The 19,180-nt window shown below is 47.3% G+C and overlaps 1 protein-coding gene across 29 annotated transcripts in view; it reads right to left on the bottom strand.

The window, feature by feature from the left end:
* Window positions 1-19,180, bottom strand: part of GRK4 (G protein-coupled receptor kinase 4) — an 80,154-nt gene that overhangs the window by 7,987 nt on the left and 52,987 nt on the right. For 24 of the 29 annotated variants that reach the window (XM_063723281.1, XM_063723282.1, XM_054554949.2 and 21 more), the window contains 5 exons: window positions 18,250-18,390; window positions 12,192-12,382; window positions 9,565-9,602; window positions 4,210-4,299; window positions 2,826-3,034 (listed from right to left, as the gene is read on the bottom strand). In XM_063723281.1, coding sequence (XP_063579351.1) covers window positions 2,826-3,034; window positions 4,210-4,299; window positions 9,565-9,602; window positions 12,192-12,382; window positions 18,250-18,390 — 669 coding nt within the window. The remainder of the gene's footprint in view (window positions 1-2,825; window positions 3,035-4,209; window positions 4,300-9,564; window positions 9,603-12,191; window positions 12,383-18,249; window positions 18,391-19,180) is intronic. The other 5 variants (XM_063723279.1, XM_054554941.2, XM_054554945.2 and 2 more) reach the window with 2 other exon arrangements.

Genomic DNA, 19,180 nt, shown 5'->3' with positions numbered 1-19,180 from the left:
CCCACCACTGCACCTGGCTTTTTTTTTTTTTTTTTTTTTTTAGTAGAGATCTTGGCCAGGCTGGTCTCAAACTCCTGACCTCGTGATCCACCTGCCTTGGCCTCCCAAAGTGCTGGGATTATAGGCATGAGCCACCGCACCCGGCCCATTCTGCTTTTTCACTGCAGTCATTTCTGTGTTTGTTTTAGGCGTAACATTAAACTGTGAGCTCTTAGGGGCAGACTCCATTTCTGGTACATATTCATACATTCTTGCAGCCCTGTCAGTGTCCTGTGGGAGGAAGACTCCATTATTTAACAGTCAGCTCTAAGCAGAGTGAGCTAGCCGGGAGAACTCCCGGCTAACCCCTGGCTCCGGGACGAGCCTGTAGCACCCATGGCTTCATATATGGAAACACATGAAAAGGACATCAGAATAATTCCTCTCCAGCCACGGCCAGCCCACGTCAGTTACCCAGGCACAGCTGCTAGGAATGCCCACACCCAGGCAGGGGCCTATGCCTGGCTGCTTGGTCCTGTGGCCTTCTCTTCTGCAGTGACTGCATCCTCATCCCCACAGTGACCCCCAGCCACTCGCTCCCTGCTCACACCCCAGACTCTTGGCCAGCAAGCACTCTGTCAGCTCCACTCCAAGCAGCTTCCTCTCTGAGCGTCCCTCTCGTCTTTCTAACTCTGGCCTGGAGGTGCCTGGACTCCCAACTTGGACCAGGCTTTGCCTATCCTCTGTTGAACCTGCCGTTCCCTGTGTCCCTTTCCTCATCCACTGGAGCCAGTGTCGAGCCCATGGTCTGTCCTCTAGTCACTCCCTGGCATGCAGCCCGGCTCCCCCGCCTCTCTCTAGCTGCTGGACAAACCAGAGCTGGGCGAGTGCAGCTCCCTGCTGGCTCTGAGCCTGCGCCGTCCAGGTGTGGCAGGAGCCCAGCACACAACCATGGCCACTCCCCTCCCTTCAGGTCTGCATGGGCTCTTGATGCTGTTGAGGAAACCCCTGTTTTCCAGGCCTTCAAGCGTCCCCTTTCCTCACACCCGCCTCCCACCTTTGCTCCCCACTGGGGGCTGACCATCTGAGAAAAAGAAGCTCCATAAGAGACCGTTCACAGCCCTGGTCACATCTCCCCAGCTGTGCTGCACTGGCCACAGACTCTGCCTCCTCTCTGGTCACTGCCCACACACTCCCCGTGCGCTGGCTGCTGTCCTCCCCACTGCAAGGACTTGGCTCCAGCGAGTGCCCCCTTCCCTCCAGCCCATCTTGGAGTCAGCCTGAAGTCTTCTCCACCACCTGCCTTCAGGATCCATCCTGAATCTGACAGCAGTCATCTGCCATCACTTCTCACACCTGCTCTGCCACCACCGAGGTCTGCGTCACCTTTACTCTCACCTGAATCGCTGCAAAGCCCCCAATGGCCTTCCTCCTCCTTGTCCATTCATTCTCTCCCAGCGGCCGGCAAGCCCAGTCTCATCACATCACTCTTCACAGAGCCCTGCGATGGCTTCATGGCCATCAGAGGAAGCAACACTCAAGGCTTGATAATGATGACAATGACAGGTGACAGGTGGTTCAGCATGGCCTGGGCTTCCTGCTCTCTGTCCCGTCCCCCTCTAACCCCCTCCTGCTCTTGCCAGCAGCCTGCCACTGTGGCCTTGCTGTTGCAGACAACCTCTGTCTGCTCTGCGCAGCAGGCTGACCCCCTTTCTCCCCCAGAGCCTGCCGCCCCTCCAGGCAGTTCCCCGTCCTCCAGAGTGCGGGTCCTCCCCACAGCCCACACGTCTATGCATTTGTTCTGTTTCCTGTCAATTCTCGCTGGGAGGGCGGGGACTTCTGTTCTATTTGCTGCTGTTTCCCCCAATGCCTAGGACGGTGCCTGGAGCATACAAGATGCTCAATAAATCCTTGTTGAATGAAAATAAATGAAAAAAAAATGTGCTCAAAAAATGCTGGTTTAAAGTAAGTAACAAAGAGAGTTTCCCTCACTGATTGAGTATCTGGGCAGTGAGGGGTGGTAACACAGTCCAGTCCCAGAGGCACAGTCCAGTCCCTGACAGCCACTTGCTCATTCTGGGACCAGGGCCAGGTCTCTACCGCTTGGGGCTCATCTCCTTGCTGTGACTCGCGGGTGCCACTGTCAGCCTCAGAGGCTATTAGCACAGTTAAGGAATTGTCTGTCCAGCACCAGGCCCAGAGCCAGGCACACAGAAGGCCCTCAGGTCAGAGTGTCTCTGGGACTACAATCCCTGGCAGGTGGCTAAACCCTTACCATCTCAAAATACATGAAAGATTGGTTTTATGTCTAACTTTATATAAAATTGGTCAATGAAACAAGGCTCGGCTGTTTTCTGAAAACTGAATTAATAGCCTTGGTACCACTCTTCCCTTTCAGTAGCATCGTTTGAGAAAACAAACCATGAATTTTACTCTGTTTTGCTCTAATCAAAACCCAATTAAGTCATTTCCAGATCACGTCTGGAAACTTTTCTCACTGGCTCTTTTTGTCTGATGAAATTCCAGTGGCAGGAGCATGGGGAAGGAGGCAGGTAGACGTGAGCCTCCTGAGCACACGTGTCCTCCCTGCTGGGCCAGGAGGCAGGTGGACCTGAGCCTCCTGAACACGCGTGTCCTCCCTGCTGGGCCAAGAGACAGGTGGACCTGAGCCTCCTGAATACGCATGTCCTCCCTGCTGGGCTGCAGGGGCGGGGGCAGGGCCTGGGAGGTGAGTGGCCAGGGCTTGCTGAAGATGACAGACCAACTCTTTTTGTTATAGCTGCCAGTGAAAACAACTAGAATGAGTGAGAAGTGCCATTTCCCAGCCTCTACAGAGCCTGACTTACCATCCTGCAGATAGATTTGGCATCCTCTGAAAACTTCTCAGAATACTCCTCAGTATCATTCTTGATTCTTTGATCAACCTCCTCCCGTTTGACTTTCTCTTTGAATTTTTTGAATGGGGAATGTCCCTGAATCATTTCATAGATCAGACAGCCAAGTCCCCACCAATCGGGACTAAACGTATACTTTTCATTATTGACAACTTCAGGTGCTACACAACAAATACAGGAAATAGAAATTAAGTTAAATTTTGATTTTAAATTTTTTAATAATTTCCAATAATACAGTATACATTCAATGTGTGTGACAACATGGACGAACCTTAAAAACGTTATGTTAAGGCTGGGAGCGGTGGTTCACACCTATAATCCCAGCATTTTGGGAGGCCGAGGCAGGCAGATCGCCTGAGGTGAGGAGTTCGAGACCAACCTGGACAACATGGTGAAACCCCCGTCTCTACTAAAAATACAAAAATTAGCCGGGTGTGGCGGCAGGCACCTGTAGTCCCAGATGCTCAGGAAGCTGAGGCAGGAGAATCGCTTGTGCCTGGGAGGTGGATGTTGCAGTGAGCCAAGATCACGCCACTGCACTCTAGCCTGGGCGACAGACTGAGACTCCGTCTCAAAAAAAAAAAAAAAAGTTCTGAAATTAGATGGTGGTGATGGTTGCATGACTCTGTGAAAATACTAAAATCCGTTGTATTACACACTTCAAACTGGTGGACTTGATGATATATGAATTATATCCCAATAAAGCTAATATTTTTAAACATTTGTATGATTCACAAGGGAAATGGTGGTCTAGGGAAGGCTCCACCTCCTGAAGGGGAGGCTCCACCTCCCTCCAGACACACAGAGCCATGCCCAGAGCGCCCCAAGTGTCATGTCTTGCCATCTATCCGGGGGCAGTGAAAAACCCCACAGGACGCAAGAGCAGAAAGCCACAAGACCTTGGGGTCTTCCCGCAGGACTCTGCGAGGCCCTCAGAGGCCACCCCTGGGGGTTGGCTGGCACTGCCCCCGGATCTTTGGAATAACCAGAGTGGGGTGATTTCCTGAGGCTCCGAGAGGCCGTCATGCACAGGGGAGGACACTAGCAGAGTGAGGAGACCTGCAGTGTCATCCCGATTCTGCCCTCACTTGGCTGAGTGACCTCAGGACTCACAACCTCTCAGGCCTCACCCCTCATCTGTAAGAAGGCAAGGGCAGCCTACAGCATCCCCAGCAGCCTTAACACTCTGACAGGTTAGAGATTCAAAACACCACTGCGCCATCTACTAGTGTGTCCAAACCGAGGCCCCGGTCCATTCAGGGTGGATTTCTCTGTGCTCTGAGGCACTCAGGCACCCGGATAGAAAGGACAAGGACGCCGAAAGCCTCTCACAAACCCATGTAGCCGACTGTTCCAACTCTTCCTCGAACCATCTGTCCTTCTGGGATCTCCATGGCCAAACCGAGGTCTGAAATCCGGATGTGTCCTGTGTGTTCAAATATGTTATTACACAGGTCACGGGGTAAGTAATGACACTTTTAACAACAGTTAAAATGGGAAAAAAGGCCCCTCAAAAACCATGGATGGAAAAATAGCATTTCATACTCTGGAACAGTAAATGTAAATGACTAACTTTTTCATGTTTAGTAAAATTCCATACAGTGCATTTTCACTAGCAGCAGGAAAATTCTATTTTTGCCTGGCTATTGATCAGGAAGCCCTTTAATCATAGACAACCACTTGATATGAGAGAAACACTGGATTTATTATTTTATGTCATATAACTTCCAGGTGCATCAATAAAAATATAATACATATTATATCAACTACAGAACAGTAAATAAACACTTCCTGTCAGAGTACCAGTACTATACACAGGACAGCTACACATGAATGACATGGAGTTTTTCTCTTGAGAACAAATGGTAATAGAGTCAGGGAAATAATAAAAAAAATTAACGTACTTAGGGAACTATATAATGTGTTAATGCCTTGTATATAGGAGGATTTAAATATTTGTTGAATTCCTATGGAACTAACAAATTAGGCCAGACACGGTGGCTCACACCTGTAATTCCAGCACTTTGGGAGGCCAAGGTTGGAGGATTACTTGAGTCCCAGATTTTGAGATCAGCCTGGGAAACATGACAAGACCGTGTCTCTACAAAAAAAGATTTTTTTAAAAATTAGCTGGGTGTGATGGCACATGGCTATGGTCCCAGCTACTCTGGAGGCTGAGGCAGGAGGATCGCTTGAGCCCAGAAGGTCGAGGCTGCAGTGAATCATGATCACACCACTGCAGGGCAAGAGTGAGAATCTGTCTTAAAAAAATTATAAAGAAAATAAGAAATTATCGAAAACATTCTGTTGAGCGTGTAGAAAGATAAGCCAGCCCTGGAAGTGGACACTAGCTTCAACTTATTCACCACTTATCCTCAGCTTCTAATATCATACCCCGGCTTACAGTAGGTGCTCAATAAATATTTATTGACGAAATGAATGAATAACCAATAAATGTTTGCTAAAAACTAAAAATATGCGACATGCCCTCCAAGGCACTGTAGTCATTTTAAAACAGTCTGCATGATGCTTTAGAGAGGAAAGCCGGCCTCTGACTCAGCTGCATGCACGTGCTACACCACACCCTGCCCTTGCTGTGTGCCCACTCTGGGAGGCAGGAAAGCACAGGGGTGAGGAGCACAGACCCAGCCAGATGGCGTGGGTCTGAGTCCTGGCTCCGCCATTTACTATCATGTCTCAGTTTCCTCCCCTTGTACAGATGCATTCTTTCAATAATCCAGATTTCATTTTCTTTTCTTTTTTTTTAATTTTGTAGAGACAGGGTTTGGTCATGTTGCCCAGGCTGGTCTTGAACTCCTGGGCTCAAGCGATCCTCCCACCCCGGCCTCCCAAAGTGCTGGGATTACAGGCGTGAGCCACTGCGCCTGGCCAGATTTCATGTATTTTTCATTTAAGTAGAGTGCTAACATGTTGTGACTTATTTTTTTGGTACCATTGTCTTATTTTTCTTATAAAAATTGATTTTTTAACTAAGAAATGCAACTTAAAACTACACTGAAATACCAAGTCCCGGCTAACAAACTGACAAAAACTCCAAAGTTTGAGAACTCGGTCTGCTGGCGAGGCTGTGGGGAAACAGGTGCTCTCATGCACTGCTGGTTGGAATACAGACAGGACAACACACCCTGGAGGGGAATCTGGCAATATCTGGCAAATCGCATATGAATTCACCCACTTCTAGGACTGTATCAAGGATACATTCAACAAAATAGGAAATTACATGTGCACAAAGCTCTCCATCGTGGCACTGACGGAAACAGCACGAGCGGAGATGACACGCCCACCAGCGAGGGCTGCAGGAGACACGGCAGACAGACGGAAGCAATCCACGAGTGTTGCAGAGCCATCTCCACCATATATTCAGTGAAATAGCCATGTGGAGGACAATACGTGTGGTCTACTACTTTATTTAAGAAACGAGTGGAGAACAAATATATCTACACATATAGCGTATGTAAATGAAGGAATGAAATATGAGTTAAAACAATTACTTGGGGGTGGTCAGGGATGGAATCTAGACATCTTACAATACACTCTATTTTGCGGTTTTATCTTTGGAACCACATAAATGTTTTACATAATTATAACATTAAAAAATTAGATTGCTAAAAATTGAAAGCAAAATTAAGAAAATGAACCTAATGGTGTATCCAGCTGGTGGTTTAACCACACAGAAGGGAATGATACTGAGTGGCTTTTTTTTTTTTTTTTTTTGAGATAGAGTCTTACTCTGTCACCTAGGCTGGGGTGCGATTGCATGATTTCAGCTCACTGCAACCTCCACCTCCCAGGTTCAAGCGATTCTCATGCCTCAGCCTCTCAAGTAGCTAGGACTACAGGCGTGCACCACCACACCTGGCTAAGTTTTGTATTTTTAGTAGAGACAGGGTTTCGCCATGTTGGCCAGGCTGGTCTTGAACTCCTGACCTCAGGTGATCCACCTGCCTTGGCCTCCCAAAATACTGGGATTACAGGCATGAGCCACTGTGCCTGGCCTCTGAGTGACTTTAAATTAATTTGAGTGAACAACCCTAGAACCAAAGAACTTTTGCTAATGACTAAAAGAACTGCAAAGAAATCTTTTACTGGTTTTTTTTTTGTTGTTGTTGTTGTTCATTTGTTTGTTTTTTGAGATGGAGTCTCACTCTGTCGCCCAGGCTGGAGTGTAGTGGTACGATTTCGGCTCACTGCAACCTCTGCCTCCCGGGTTCAAGTGATTCTCCTGCCTTAGCCTCCTGAGTAGCTGGAATTAGAGGTGCACTGCCATGCCTGGCTAATTTTTGTAGTTTTAGTAGAGACAGGGTTTCACCATGTTGGCCAGGCTGGTCTTGAACTCTTGACCTCAAGTGATCCACCTGCCTCGGCCTCCCAAAGTGCTAGGATTATAGGTACAAACCACCACGCCTGGCCTACAATTTTTTTAAATTAGCCAGATATGGTGGCTCATGCCTGTATTCCCAGCTACTCAGGAGGCTGAGGCAAGGCAGATTGCTAGAGCCCTGGAGGTCAAAACTGCAGTAAGGCATGATCGCACCATAACAATTAAAATATCCTTAATCGCTGCTGGATGTGGTGGTGCATGCCTGAAACTCCAGCTACTCGGGAGGCTGAGGCAGGAGGATCGCTGAGGCCCAGGAGTTTGAGGTTGTAATTGTGCCACAGTTGCACCTGTGAGTAGCTACCGCACCCAGCCTGGGTAGCATAGAGAGACCCTGACCTTAAAAAGAACTTTAAAAAAAGGAAAACTATGGTCATCAGCATCAGAGGACTGTGGTCGCCAAGAGAAGAGACAGTGAACTGGCCCAGCGACCATCCTGGCATCCCACCCGGGAGTGCCTTTCAGATGGTGGCGCAGGAGGGGAGCCTGGGCAGAGCACGGGTCTTGCTAAGTTAGCCAGGCAGGGGTTAGCACTGGGGAAAGATGGCTCAGCTCAAATGTGTGGGGTAAAGTTCTAAAGAAGAGAGAACTACACAGAAAAATCTCCTAAAAACACAGAAAAAGGTTATCAGTGTGCTCCCCGCCTTGTTTTCACTTTTGTTTCTCATTATTCTCCCTTTATGTTTCTTTATGTTTATGAGCAAGCACACTACACACAATTCCCTGCTTTGTTTACACAAAAGGGAGCACACTACACACACACTCTGCACCATACCCTGTTCTGATCAACCACATAGCTTGGAGATTGCTCCACTTTGCATACAGAGCACGTTCTACCTACCCTTGTTAAGCCACTTAACAACTTAAGTGAACAGCTTCGCTCACTTGGGTGAGCTTGGGTGCCCTCCCCACCCAAGCCACCTCTGGCTAGCAGCACAGCACCAGGAATGAACCACAGGCTTAGTCAGGAGCTAAGGACACAACCTTGGGCTGGTTTGATTCCTACATCTTGGTATGGCCTTCTATAAAATGAGAATTCCAGTACCCTCCTTCCTCACACGGCAGGGTGTCATACATGAATTAGATAAGCATGAAAGCATCTGGCAGAGGCGTAAAAGGAGACTAGCATTCCAAGTCCCCCACGACTGCCCTCAGTCTCTGCCTTAGACGCCTGTCCTCTTCTCGGCAGGACCCACTTACCTTGCCATATGTGCTCTACCAGACTGTAAGACCCTTCTTTGCCAAGAAAACTCACTTGAAAGAAGCTCTCTCCCAGCACTGCTTGCGAGCTATGTGTGAGCTCAAGCACCCACCCCAGCACTGCTTGCGAGCTATGTGTGAGCTCAAGCACCCACCCCAGCACTGCTTGCGAGCTATGTGTGAGCTCAAGCACCCACCCCAGCACTGCTTGCGAGCTATGTGTGAGCTCAAGCACCCACCCCAGCAGTGCAACCATCCTTGCATTCTGGGTATGACTCTCCCTTAGAGGAACCAAGGTGGCATGCACACCCGTGCTGCTGACAAGGAGCCTGCTGAAAAGGGCCACTCCCTGTCCACCATTACAGGGTCTCCAAGCAGCCATCTGCACCCTGCTCTGTGACACATGCTATGTGACAAGAGGACAGCACCAGGGGCAGCATGACAAAGTTTAGAGGGGAATGGAAATGAAAAAGGAATAAAGCAAGAGGTGGGTCAACAGCAAGAAACAAGAGAGAGAAAACGTTCTGACTTTGTGTTTACTTTAATGTGCTTCTAGGTGGGGCACAGTGGCTTATGCCTGTAACCCTAGTGCTTTGGGAGGGAAGGCAGGAGGATTGCTGGAGGACAGCAGTTTGAGAACAGCCTGGGCAACATAGCATGACCTCTATCTCTACAAAAAAATTTAAAAAATTAGCCAAGCATTGTGGCGCACACCTGTAGTCCCAGCTATGCAGAAAGCTGAGATGGGAGGGTCGTTTGAGCCCAGTAGTTCAAGGCTGCAGTGAGCTATGATTACACCACTGCACTCCAGCCTGGGCGACATAGCAAGACCCTGTTTTAAAAAAAAAGGCTTCTAAAACACAATCATTAATTGAAAATTATGACCATCTCTGCTTCTTGCCTAAACACAGGGGAATGACCAAATTGTCAGTATTTCATCTTTTTAAAATGAACACATACCACAGAGTTTTTCTTTTTGTTGTTGTTTCCATTCTCTATTAATTATTAAGTCCACTTTCTGCATCCAACTTTCTGTATCCAAGTCCCTCTAACAAAGTCTACCCGTTAGATGTGAAAGGCTTGCCCACTTACCATGATCATCAAGGAGAATATTCTCAGGCTTCAAGTCTCTACAAGGAAAGAACAACAAAAGTCTCAATTATTCAGAAGTTGGCACTGTGATTCCTGAGTACCCAGTAGGAACAACCAGTGTGAGCAAGGGCTAGCACGGCAAAACACAAAACTGCCCTTCATGAGCCATGGCAAACAGGCAGGACAAGAATGTTACAAAATTCATCTCAGCAAACAGCTCACATATGACGACAGTGTAAAATGAACTGCTTTGCATAGTTACACAGATTTGAAGAATTCCAGTGATTAAATATGCAGCCCAGTAGTAAGGAAAGCAAACGGTCCTTAATGTACATGGCTCAATTTCTCTTACCATTAACATATTTTAAGTGTTTCAAAAACTGAAAATTCCCCATATTAGAATGCCTCAAGCTGGGTGCAGTGGCATGTACCTGTAGTCCCAGCTACTCAGGGGGCTGAGGTGGGAATGTCACTTGGGCCATTGGTCATTCATTCAACAAATGCTTGGTGATACCTACTGATGGTGAGTCCTGTGGACACAGCGGTGGATGGGGCAGACATGGTCCAGCCCCCGCTGAGTGCAGGCGGGTGAGGCAAGTGGGTATCAGTGGTTAGAGGACGAGCCAAAGCTTACATGAGAAAATCCAGCTCATCTTGAGACTGAAGCCAAACACGGCGGCTCAGCCGTAGTCACCTGTGAAGTATGATTTACTCCAAGTGTAACAAAAGAATCAAATCTCCTACGGGTGTGTTCCATGCTCTAATACCACCAGACTCTTACCTCTAAGCAATGGCAACAAGGCTTCCTCAACTCAGGTGACCACCTCTGTGTCTAGAGGACTCATAGCCAGGGCAGCAATCCACCCCTTGCTCAATGCTCAAGGTGCAGAGGTGTCAGCCCCACTGCCAAGCCTGGTCTCTGGTCCTTGAGAGATATTTATCCCATATTGGCTGTGGGATATATAAGATAAGGAGAAGCCAAAGGTCCATCAGAATAGGGAGAAGTGAGATCAAGGACTCCCAAGAAGTTCATTGTCGGCGTGACCAGCTGAGTAGACAACATGGGGAAGACTTGGAGGATGTGGGGGAGGGGGCACATCCTCATGCTCACACCCTCGTGCTGTGTGGGCTAACTCTGGGTGGATGAGCAGGAGTCTCTCAGAATGACAGGAAGAGGGGCTGGGTGGAGAGTGGCACCCACACAGGAACACCTTGTGCAAAGGTGCAGTGAGGTGAGGACACCTGAGCAGCTGAAACTCTCACATGACAAGGGCAGGGGGTGCCCCTGTGGGAGCAGCAGGACCTAAGGCTGGAGGGCTCCATGGGGAGCTGCATCACAAAGGCCATGAGGGCCGGGCTTGCAAGGTGACAAGGGAGACACCATCAGGTCGCACAGCAGGCCCCCTTCCCTTGGATATCAAAATCCAAGGGTCCTCAAGTCCCTGATATAAAATGGTACAGAATTTCCATATAACCTACACACATCCTCCCAATTACATTAAATCACCTCTAGATTACACATACTACCGGACACAATGTAAATGATATGTAAATCGTTATTATACTATATTGTTTAGGGACTAGTGACAAGAACAAAGTCTACATGTTCAATACAGACGCAACCATCCTTTTTTTTCTGAATATTTTCTTTTTTTCCCCCTTTCACCCTGTTGAGCAGGATTTTCTGAATATTTTCGATTCACAGCTGGTTGAATCTACAACATGGAACCCATGGATATGGGGGACTGACTATAACTGGTAGATGAACCCACAGAAGGGAGGAAATGAAATTGCCCAGGGAGAGTGATTGAGAAGAGACTCAGAGCCCAGGAACTCCAGCATTTAAGGGATAGGGATAGGAGGGGGAATTGTTTTTTCCTAAAACTAAATACATTGATTACACTAAACTATTCAGTTTAATTTAATTTTCTTTACTAAATTCTAAGATGCAAAAAAGAAACTACTATTTCAAGACATTAAATTGTTATGTTATATGGCAGGACATAATAGATCCTTATCAGAATTATCAAAATACCTAAGAACCTTGGAAACGGGCTCTTCTTATGCTTACATGAGTAGCAGTACCTTTATTTGATCAACTTAACCAGTAAAAAACAAACTTCTGCTTCAAAAAGACAATTTATTAGAGATTTAGGCTGGGCACGGTGGCTCACACCTGTAATCCCAGCACTTTTGGAGGCCGAGGCCCGTGGATCACCTGAGGTCAGGAGATCGAGACCAGCCTGGCCAACATGGTGAGACCCCATCTCTAGTAAAAACACAAAAAATTAGCTGGGCATGGTGGCAGGTGCCTGTAGTCCCAGCTACTTGGGAGTCTGAGGCAGGAGAATCGCTCGAACTGCAGTGAGCCGAGATTGTACCATTGCACTCCAGCCTAAATGACAGAGTGAGACTCATCTCAAAAAACAAAACAAAAAAACACCCAGGGCCCTCTGACTGGCCATATTTCCAATAGTGTAAGTGACCACCCCTATAAATCACCATCGAGGGGCTCCCAGCTACTCTCCTGCCCAGCCTGGAAACAGCCAGTGTGAATCAGGGAAGCCTGGGGCTGGGAGAAACCGGCTCCAAGACTTGCAGGCTCCATTAAGTAGCACCGTTCTTACCTGTATACAATTCTTTCCCTCTGTAAATCTTCCAAGCCGCAACACAGCTCTGCAGCATAGAAAATGGCTCTCTGCTCATCAAAGCCGGGATTGCCCAGGTTGTAAATGTGAAACTTCAAATCCCCTCCATTCATAATGGTGAGCACCAAGCACAAGGCATCTTTGGTTTCATAAGCATAGGCTAAACTAACCTAAAGACAGCAACATCATAAAAACAGAACACGAACTTACTCTTTCATTGGTGATTTCCTCTATTTGCTAACAATATGCAAATAATCCGTGTTAGGTTTACAATCAGAACATGTGAATATTATATATTTCAGAGAAATGTACAGGACACATCATGTGCCTCTTGGACCTTGGCATACTGAAGATTTTACCGCAGCTGTGTAGCCAAAAGAGAGGACTTTCTACAACTAAGTGAAAAAGTGGTGAAACTTCACCAAGATACTTGGGATCATGACTCCTCTGTGTTGTGCTCTCATCACTTGAGCCCTGACATTCCGTACTTCCCGGGCAACCACATTCAGCACATAAGCTATGCCCCACCAGCAGTGCAAGAGAGGTCTTACTGTGCCACATCCTTCCAACATTTTGTGCTGTCAATCTTTTTAGTTCGAATCATGCTGGTGGAGTAGTCTCTTACTGTGGTCTTAATTTGCATTTCTCTATATATGCAAAGATAGGGGACACTTTCATATAATTAACAGCCATTTGGATCCTCTTGTGAAATGCCTAGTCTATTTTCCCCCAATTTTTCTATTGGTTTGTATGTCAATTCACACACACACACACACACACACACACACACACACACACACACACACACACACACACACACACACACACACACACACACACACACACACACACACACACACACACACACACACACACACACACACACACACACACACACACCCTGCTGGGATTTTGATGGGGCTGCATTCAATTCATTTAATCTATAGATCAATTAGGGGAAACCAGCATCTTTACAGCATCGGGTCTTCCAATCTGGGAACATGGTCTCCCCCCATTTATTTAGACCTTCTTTCTTTATTTTTTTGAGACAGAGTCTTGCTCTGTCACCCAGGCTGGAGTGCAGTGGCACCATCTTGGCTCACTGCAACCTCTGTCTCCCAGGTTTCAAGCAATTCTCCTGCCTCAGCCTCCCGAGTAGCTGGGATTATAGGCACCTGTCACCACGCCTGGCTAATTTTTGTATTTATAGTAGAGATGAGGTTTCACCATGTTGGCCAGGCTGATCTCAAACTCCTGACCTCAAGTGATCCACTTGCCTTGGCTTCCCAAAGTGCTGGGATCACGGGCGTGAACCACAGTGCCTAGCCTCCTTCTTTAATTTCTTATAATAACATTTTACAGTTCTCAGTGTAGAAGTCTTGCATATTTTTGTCAGCTCTTTGCCTAGAGTTATTTTTTAAGAGACAGGGTCTTGCTATGTTGCCCAGGCTGGACTCAAACTCCTGGGCTCAAGTGATCCTCCCATCTCAGTCACCCAAGAAGCTGGGACTACAGGTGCACACCACCTCGCCGGGCCTTTTCTTAGATTTTGATGTTTCTTGATGCCATTGTAAATGGTATCAGTAACATTTCTATTTTCTAATTGTTAGTGGCTGATTCACATTTAATCACTTGGTTAAATCCTTAATAGGTTATCTAAAAATCTGGGAATGTCTCCACATACAATGATGTTGTTTGAAAATAATGAGTTTTGGCCAGGTACAGTGGTTTACACCTATAATGCCAGCAGTTTGGGAGGCCTAGGTGGGAGGATCACTTGATCCCTGGAGTTCCAGACCAGCCTGGGCAATATAGTGAGACCCCCATCTCCATCTAAAAAAAAAAAGAAAGAAAGAAAAAGGAAAAGAAAATGATAAGGGTTTTTTTTTAACCTTTTTTCTTCTTTTCTCTAACCTTAATCCCTTTCACTTTTTCCTTTACCTTACTGCACTGGCCAGAATTTCCAATATCATGTTGAATTGAAATTGTCAGCAGGTATCTAGCCTCATTCCAAATCTCATGGGAAAAAGCTTTTAATATTTTCATATTAAGTATGATTGTGCTAGAGATTTTCTGAAGGAAGTTCCTTTCTGTACCTGGTTTGCTTCGAGTTTTTAAGCATGACTGGGCATTAGCTTCTATCAAAAGCTCTTCCTGCAGCTATTGAGATGACCATATGGTTCTTCCCTTTATTCTGGTAATGTGATAAATTACATTATTTGATTTTCATTCCTGGAATAAATCCAACTTGGTCATGATGTATTAAAACAGTAAAAGAGGTGCTGAGAATGGAGGAGAGGAGGCCCCAGCCGGCATGCAACAGCCCACAGAATTAAACCACAAGGAATTCTCACTGGCCCTTGAATTAGTAAGGATCCCTTACTTTCTCTCCTCTTGTGAATATTCATTCAACATCTGCTCAATATATATTAAAATTGTATTGAGAATCTTTTATCACGCCAGCCTTGTTGTGGGCAGCGGGGATGCAGTGGTGAGCATGGCCCTGAGGAGCTCTGTCCTAATATCGTGGTAGAGGAGGCCTGGGCAGTTACAGATGACAGATGAACCAATGCAAACAAACCATCCAACAGAATGATGGGCGACTCGCAGACTGCCTATGGGGAGGGAGACCAAGGGCAAGAGGGAAAGGCAGTGATGCTTCAGGCAGAGTGCGGTCAGACCCCAGGCCTGATGTAGCAGAGGCTGCAGGAGCCAGGTCCCTCAGTGCCTGAAAGGCCAGAACTGAGTCTAATTTTATTCTCGGACTGACAGGTGGCCACTGGAGTTTTTAATCAGGAAAGTGGATGACTAATTTGACTTTTCCACAGACTGCCTTGCACTGCGCCGTGGAGAACAGACTGTGAGTGGCGAGGGTGCAGGCAGGGGCAGGGGGCTCCAGGGAGAGGCGTTACTGCCACGGGTCAGGGCGCAGCAGGGATGAACATGCCACCGCAAGCAGGGAGAAAACACCATCCCAGAAGGGGAAAAATGTCTCTAGCTTCCTTGGGAGAGGCCAAAAATATAGAAATCAAAGCATTGAAGCAAAAGAAACTGTAACAACTGCTTCTGTTCTTTTCATAAAGCTGGATTGTGGATTTCTATGTTCCAAGGTAGTTACACCAGGTTTTTTTTTTGTTTTTTTTTTTTTTTTGCTTTGTTTTGTTTTTGAGATGGGATCTCACTCTGTCACCCAGGCTGGAGTGCAGTGGGCAATAATGGCTCACTGCAGCCCTGACCACCTGGGTTCAAGCAATCCTCCCACCACAGCCTTCTGAGCAGCTGGGACTACAGTCACACACCACCATGCCTGGCTAATTTTTTTTTTTTTTTTTTTTTTTTGGAGATGGAGTCTCACTCTGTCACCCAGGCTGGAGTACAATGGCGCGATCTGGGCTCACTGCAACCTCCGCCTTCTGAGTTCAAGCAATTCTCCTGTCTCAGCCTCCCAAGTAGATGGGATTACAGGTGCTTGCCACCATACCCAGCTAATTTTTGTATTTTATTAGATACAGGGTTTCACCATGTTGGCCAGGCTGGTCTCGAACTCCTGACCTCAGGTGATCTGCAGGCCTTGCCTCCCAAAGTGCTGGGATTACAGGGCGTGAGCCACAGTGCCTGGCCTTTTTAAAAATTTTTTTTTGTAAAGGCCAGGCTTGGTGGCTCACACCTGTAATCCCCAGCATTCTGGGTGGCCAAGGCGGGTGGATCACAAGGTCAGGAGTTTGAGACCAGCCTGGCCAACAAAGTGAAACCCTGTCTCTACTAATAATACAAAAAATTAGCTGGGTGTGGTGGTGGGCGCCTGTAAAACCAGCTACTTGGGAGGCTGAGGCAGGAGAATCACTTGAACCCGGGAGCTGGATGTTGCAGTGAGCCGAGATCACGCCACTGCACTCCAGCCTGGGAGACAGTGCAAGACTCTGTCTCAAAAAAAAAAAAAAAAAAAAATAGGGAGATGGGGGTCTCCCTGTGTTGCCCAGGCTGGTTTCAAACTCCTGGGCTCAAGTGATCCTCCCACCTTGGCCTCCCAAAGTGCTGAAATGACAGGCATGAGCCACCAAGCCCAGCTGAAAAATATGTTTAAAGCAACTCCCAGATAAGCCCATTTTATTAAAGATTTTCAAGTAATTGCATGTGAGAGTGACATATCAAATACACCCACTGTGCTATTTTTTTTTTTTTTTGAGATGGAGTCTTGCTCTGTCGCCCAGACTGGAGTGCAGTGGCGTGATCTTGGCTCATTGTAAGCTCCGCCTCCCGGGTTCACACCATTCTCCTGCCTCAGCCTCCCAGTAGCTGGGACTACGGGTGCCTGCCACCAGGCCTGGCTAATTCTTTGTATTTTTAGTAGAGATGGGGTTTCACCATGTTAGCCAGGAGGGTCTCGATCTCCTGATGCCTGCCTCGGCCTCCCAAAGTGCTGGGATTAAAGGTGTGAGCCACTGCGCCCGGCCCCACACTGTGCTATTAAATGCAGATGCTGGCTGTGAAGGTACACTGGGAACATTTGTCCCCCTGCACAAAGCAGCTGACCTCAGGGCTAAGAAATAAATGGCTTGGAGGAAATAGCTCTAACACTACAAATCATTTTATAAATTCTCGTCCACACTCTCCCTTCAACCAGTCTTCATACTTCAGTAGCTGCTACAGGACATATGTAATTAGGTAGAGAGAAACTGGGTTTGGAGATGAGAACCACACTATACAATGCACACCGTAAAGCCTGGAACTGCTCCCCTGAGCTCATATCAGTCCGCCCAATGTTCTATTCTTTCCAGAAAGGTGGGAAGGTGGGATTTGGGCTTCATACAATTGGGATATGGTAGTTGACGGCCTAGCGGTAAACTTCCCAGAAAAAGGAAAAGATGGAAAACAGATTGAGGCCAGAGGGAGGAGGTCCACATGAGAAGAGGGGCTAGAGAAAGTATCCTCAGCCAGATGTGGTAGCTCACACCTGTAATCCCAACACTTTGGGAAGCTGAGGCAGGTGGATCACTTGAGCCCAGGAGTTCAAGACCAGCCTGAGCAACATAGGGAGATCTCATCTCTCTCTTTTTTTTTTTTGAGACGGAGTCTCACTCTGTTGCCCAGGCTGGAGTGCAGTGGTGCAATCTCAGCTCACTGCAACCTCCGCCTCCCAGGTTCAAGTGATTTTCCTGCCTCAGCATCCCAAGTAGCTGGGACTACAGGCACGCACCACCAGGCCCAGCTAATTCTTTTTGTATTTTTAGTAGAGATGGGATTTCACCATGTTGGTCAGGCTGGTCTCAAACTCCTGACCTCAGGTGATCCACCCTCCTCAGCCTCCCTAAGTGCTGGGATTACAGGTGGGAGCTACCGTGCCTGGCCAGAGATCTCATCTCTAAAAATAAGAATAAAAATAAAAAAATTAAAACCTAGCTGGGCATGGTGGTGTGTGCCTGTGGTCCCAGCTGCTTGGGAGGCTGAGGTAGGAGGATCACTTGGACCTGGGAGGTCGAGGCTGCAGTGACCCAAGATTATGCCATTGCGCTCCAGCCTGGACAACAGAGCGAAACCCTGTGTCAAAAAAAAAAAAAAAAAAAAAAAAGAGAGAGAGAGAGAGAAGGTATTCTCAAGCACAGCCAAGTCACAGTGTCCCGGGGGCCAGAGAAATTGACTGGAGGCTGACAGCAAACCGATAAGCTCTGGCTGGCTGTGATAAGGGAAAGGAAAGGGCAATTCACCAAGAAACACAAGGTAACTAACGGACCGGACAAGCCTCTGCAAGCTGGCAGGTGTGAAGAGTGACAGAAGGGAGGCAGGGTACTACAGATTCATAACAAACCAGAAGTTAGAAGCAGTATCACTACTTTTACGTTTTCTAAGGTTTGAATAAGAAAGAAGAGAGCTGTTACTAAAAACGAAACAGTTACTAAAAGGAGCAAAACCCCACATAAACTCAGAAAACAAGAAATGACTTCCACGGCTTCAATGAGAGTGAGCTGAGCGGCATGTCGGCTGACAAAAGGGCTACGAATCAAACAATGCACAGTGAAGACTAAGAGGAGACACTTACTACGAATCTACTTTGCACTTTCTCCAGAATTCTTTTTTCATTTAGAGTCATAGCTTCACCTTTCCTCTTCTTTATTCTTTTTTTTTGTAGCTTTTTACAGGCATACATTTTTCCTGTGGCTCGCACTTGACAGGCGAAAACCTAGTTTAAACAGCAAAATAAAGGAGGTTTATGTCCACCTGACATTTCTTAGGCCACAAGAAGGAAACTCTTTGCTTGATGAGACCCTCACTGGCAGAGACCAGCAGCAGTGCATGAGGAGCCCAGACCATTTCAAACGTGGGCGTTGTCAGTGTGAGTCGGCTCCTCCTCTCAGTGACGCGCTGCGCTATATCAACTCTAAGACAGTGTACAAATGGAACTAGTTGGCATAGGTGATCACGGTAAATCTGTTTAATTTTTAAATGTCCCCATATGTCTATTTTACTTTTTGTAAAAGTGCAAAAGTTTTAAAAAGTAAAACTGAAAAGATTCTTTTTTCAGCTGGGCATGGTGGCTCATGCCTATAATCCCAGCACTTTGGGAGGCCAAGGCAGGCAGATCACCTGAGGTCAGGAGTTCGAAACAAACCTGGCCAACATGGCGACACCCCGTCTCTACTAAAAATAAAAAAATAAAAAAATTAACTGGGCATGGTGGCAGGTGCCTGTAGTCCCAGCTACTCCAGAGGCTGAGGCAGGAGGATCACTTAAACCCGGGAGGCGGAGGTTGCAGTGAGCTGAGATCGCACCACTGCACTCCAGCCTGGGCGACAGAGTGAGATTCCATCTCAGGGTTCTCCTGCCTCAGCCTCCCAAGTAGCTGGGATTACAGGTGCCCGCCACCATGCCTGGCTAATTTTTCTTGTATTTTTAGTAGAGACGGGATTTCGCCACGTTGGCCAGGCTGGTCTTGAACTCCTGACCTCAGGTGATCCACCCACTTTGGCCTC

Source organism: Pongo abelii, chromosome 3 (assembly GCF_028885655.2).
Source record: "Pongo abelii isolate AG06213 chromosome 3, NHGRI_mPonAbe1-v2.0_pri, whole genome shotgun sequence".
NCBI lineage: Eukaryota > Metazoa > Chordata > Mammalia > Primates > Hominidae > Pongo > Pongo abelii.
The sequence above is the reverse complement of the archived record's forward strand: the minus strand, read 5'-3'. Positions and strand labels throughout refer to the sequence as shown.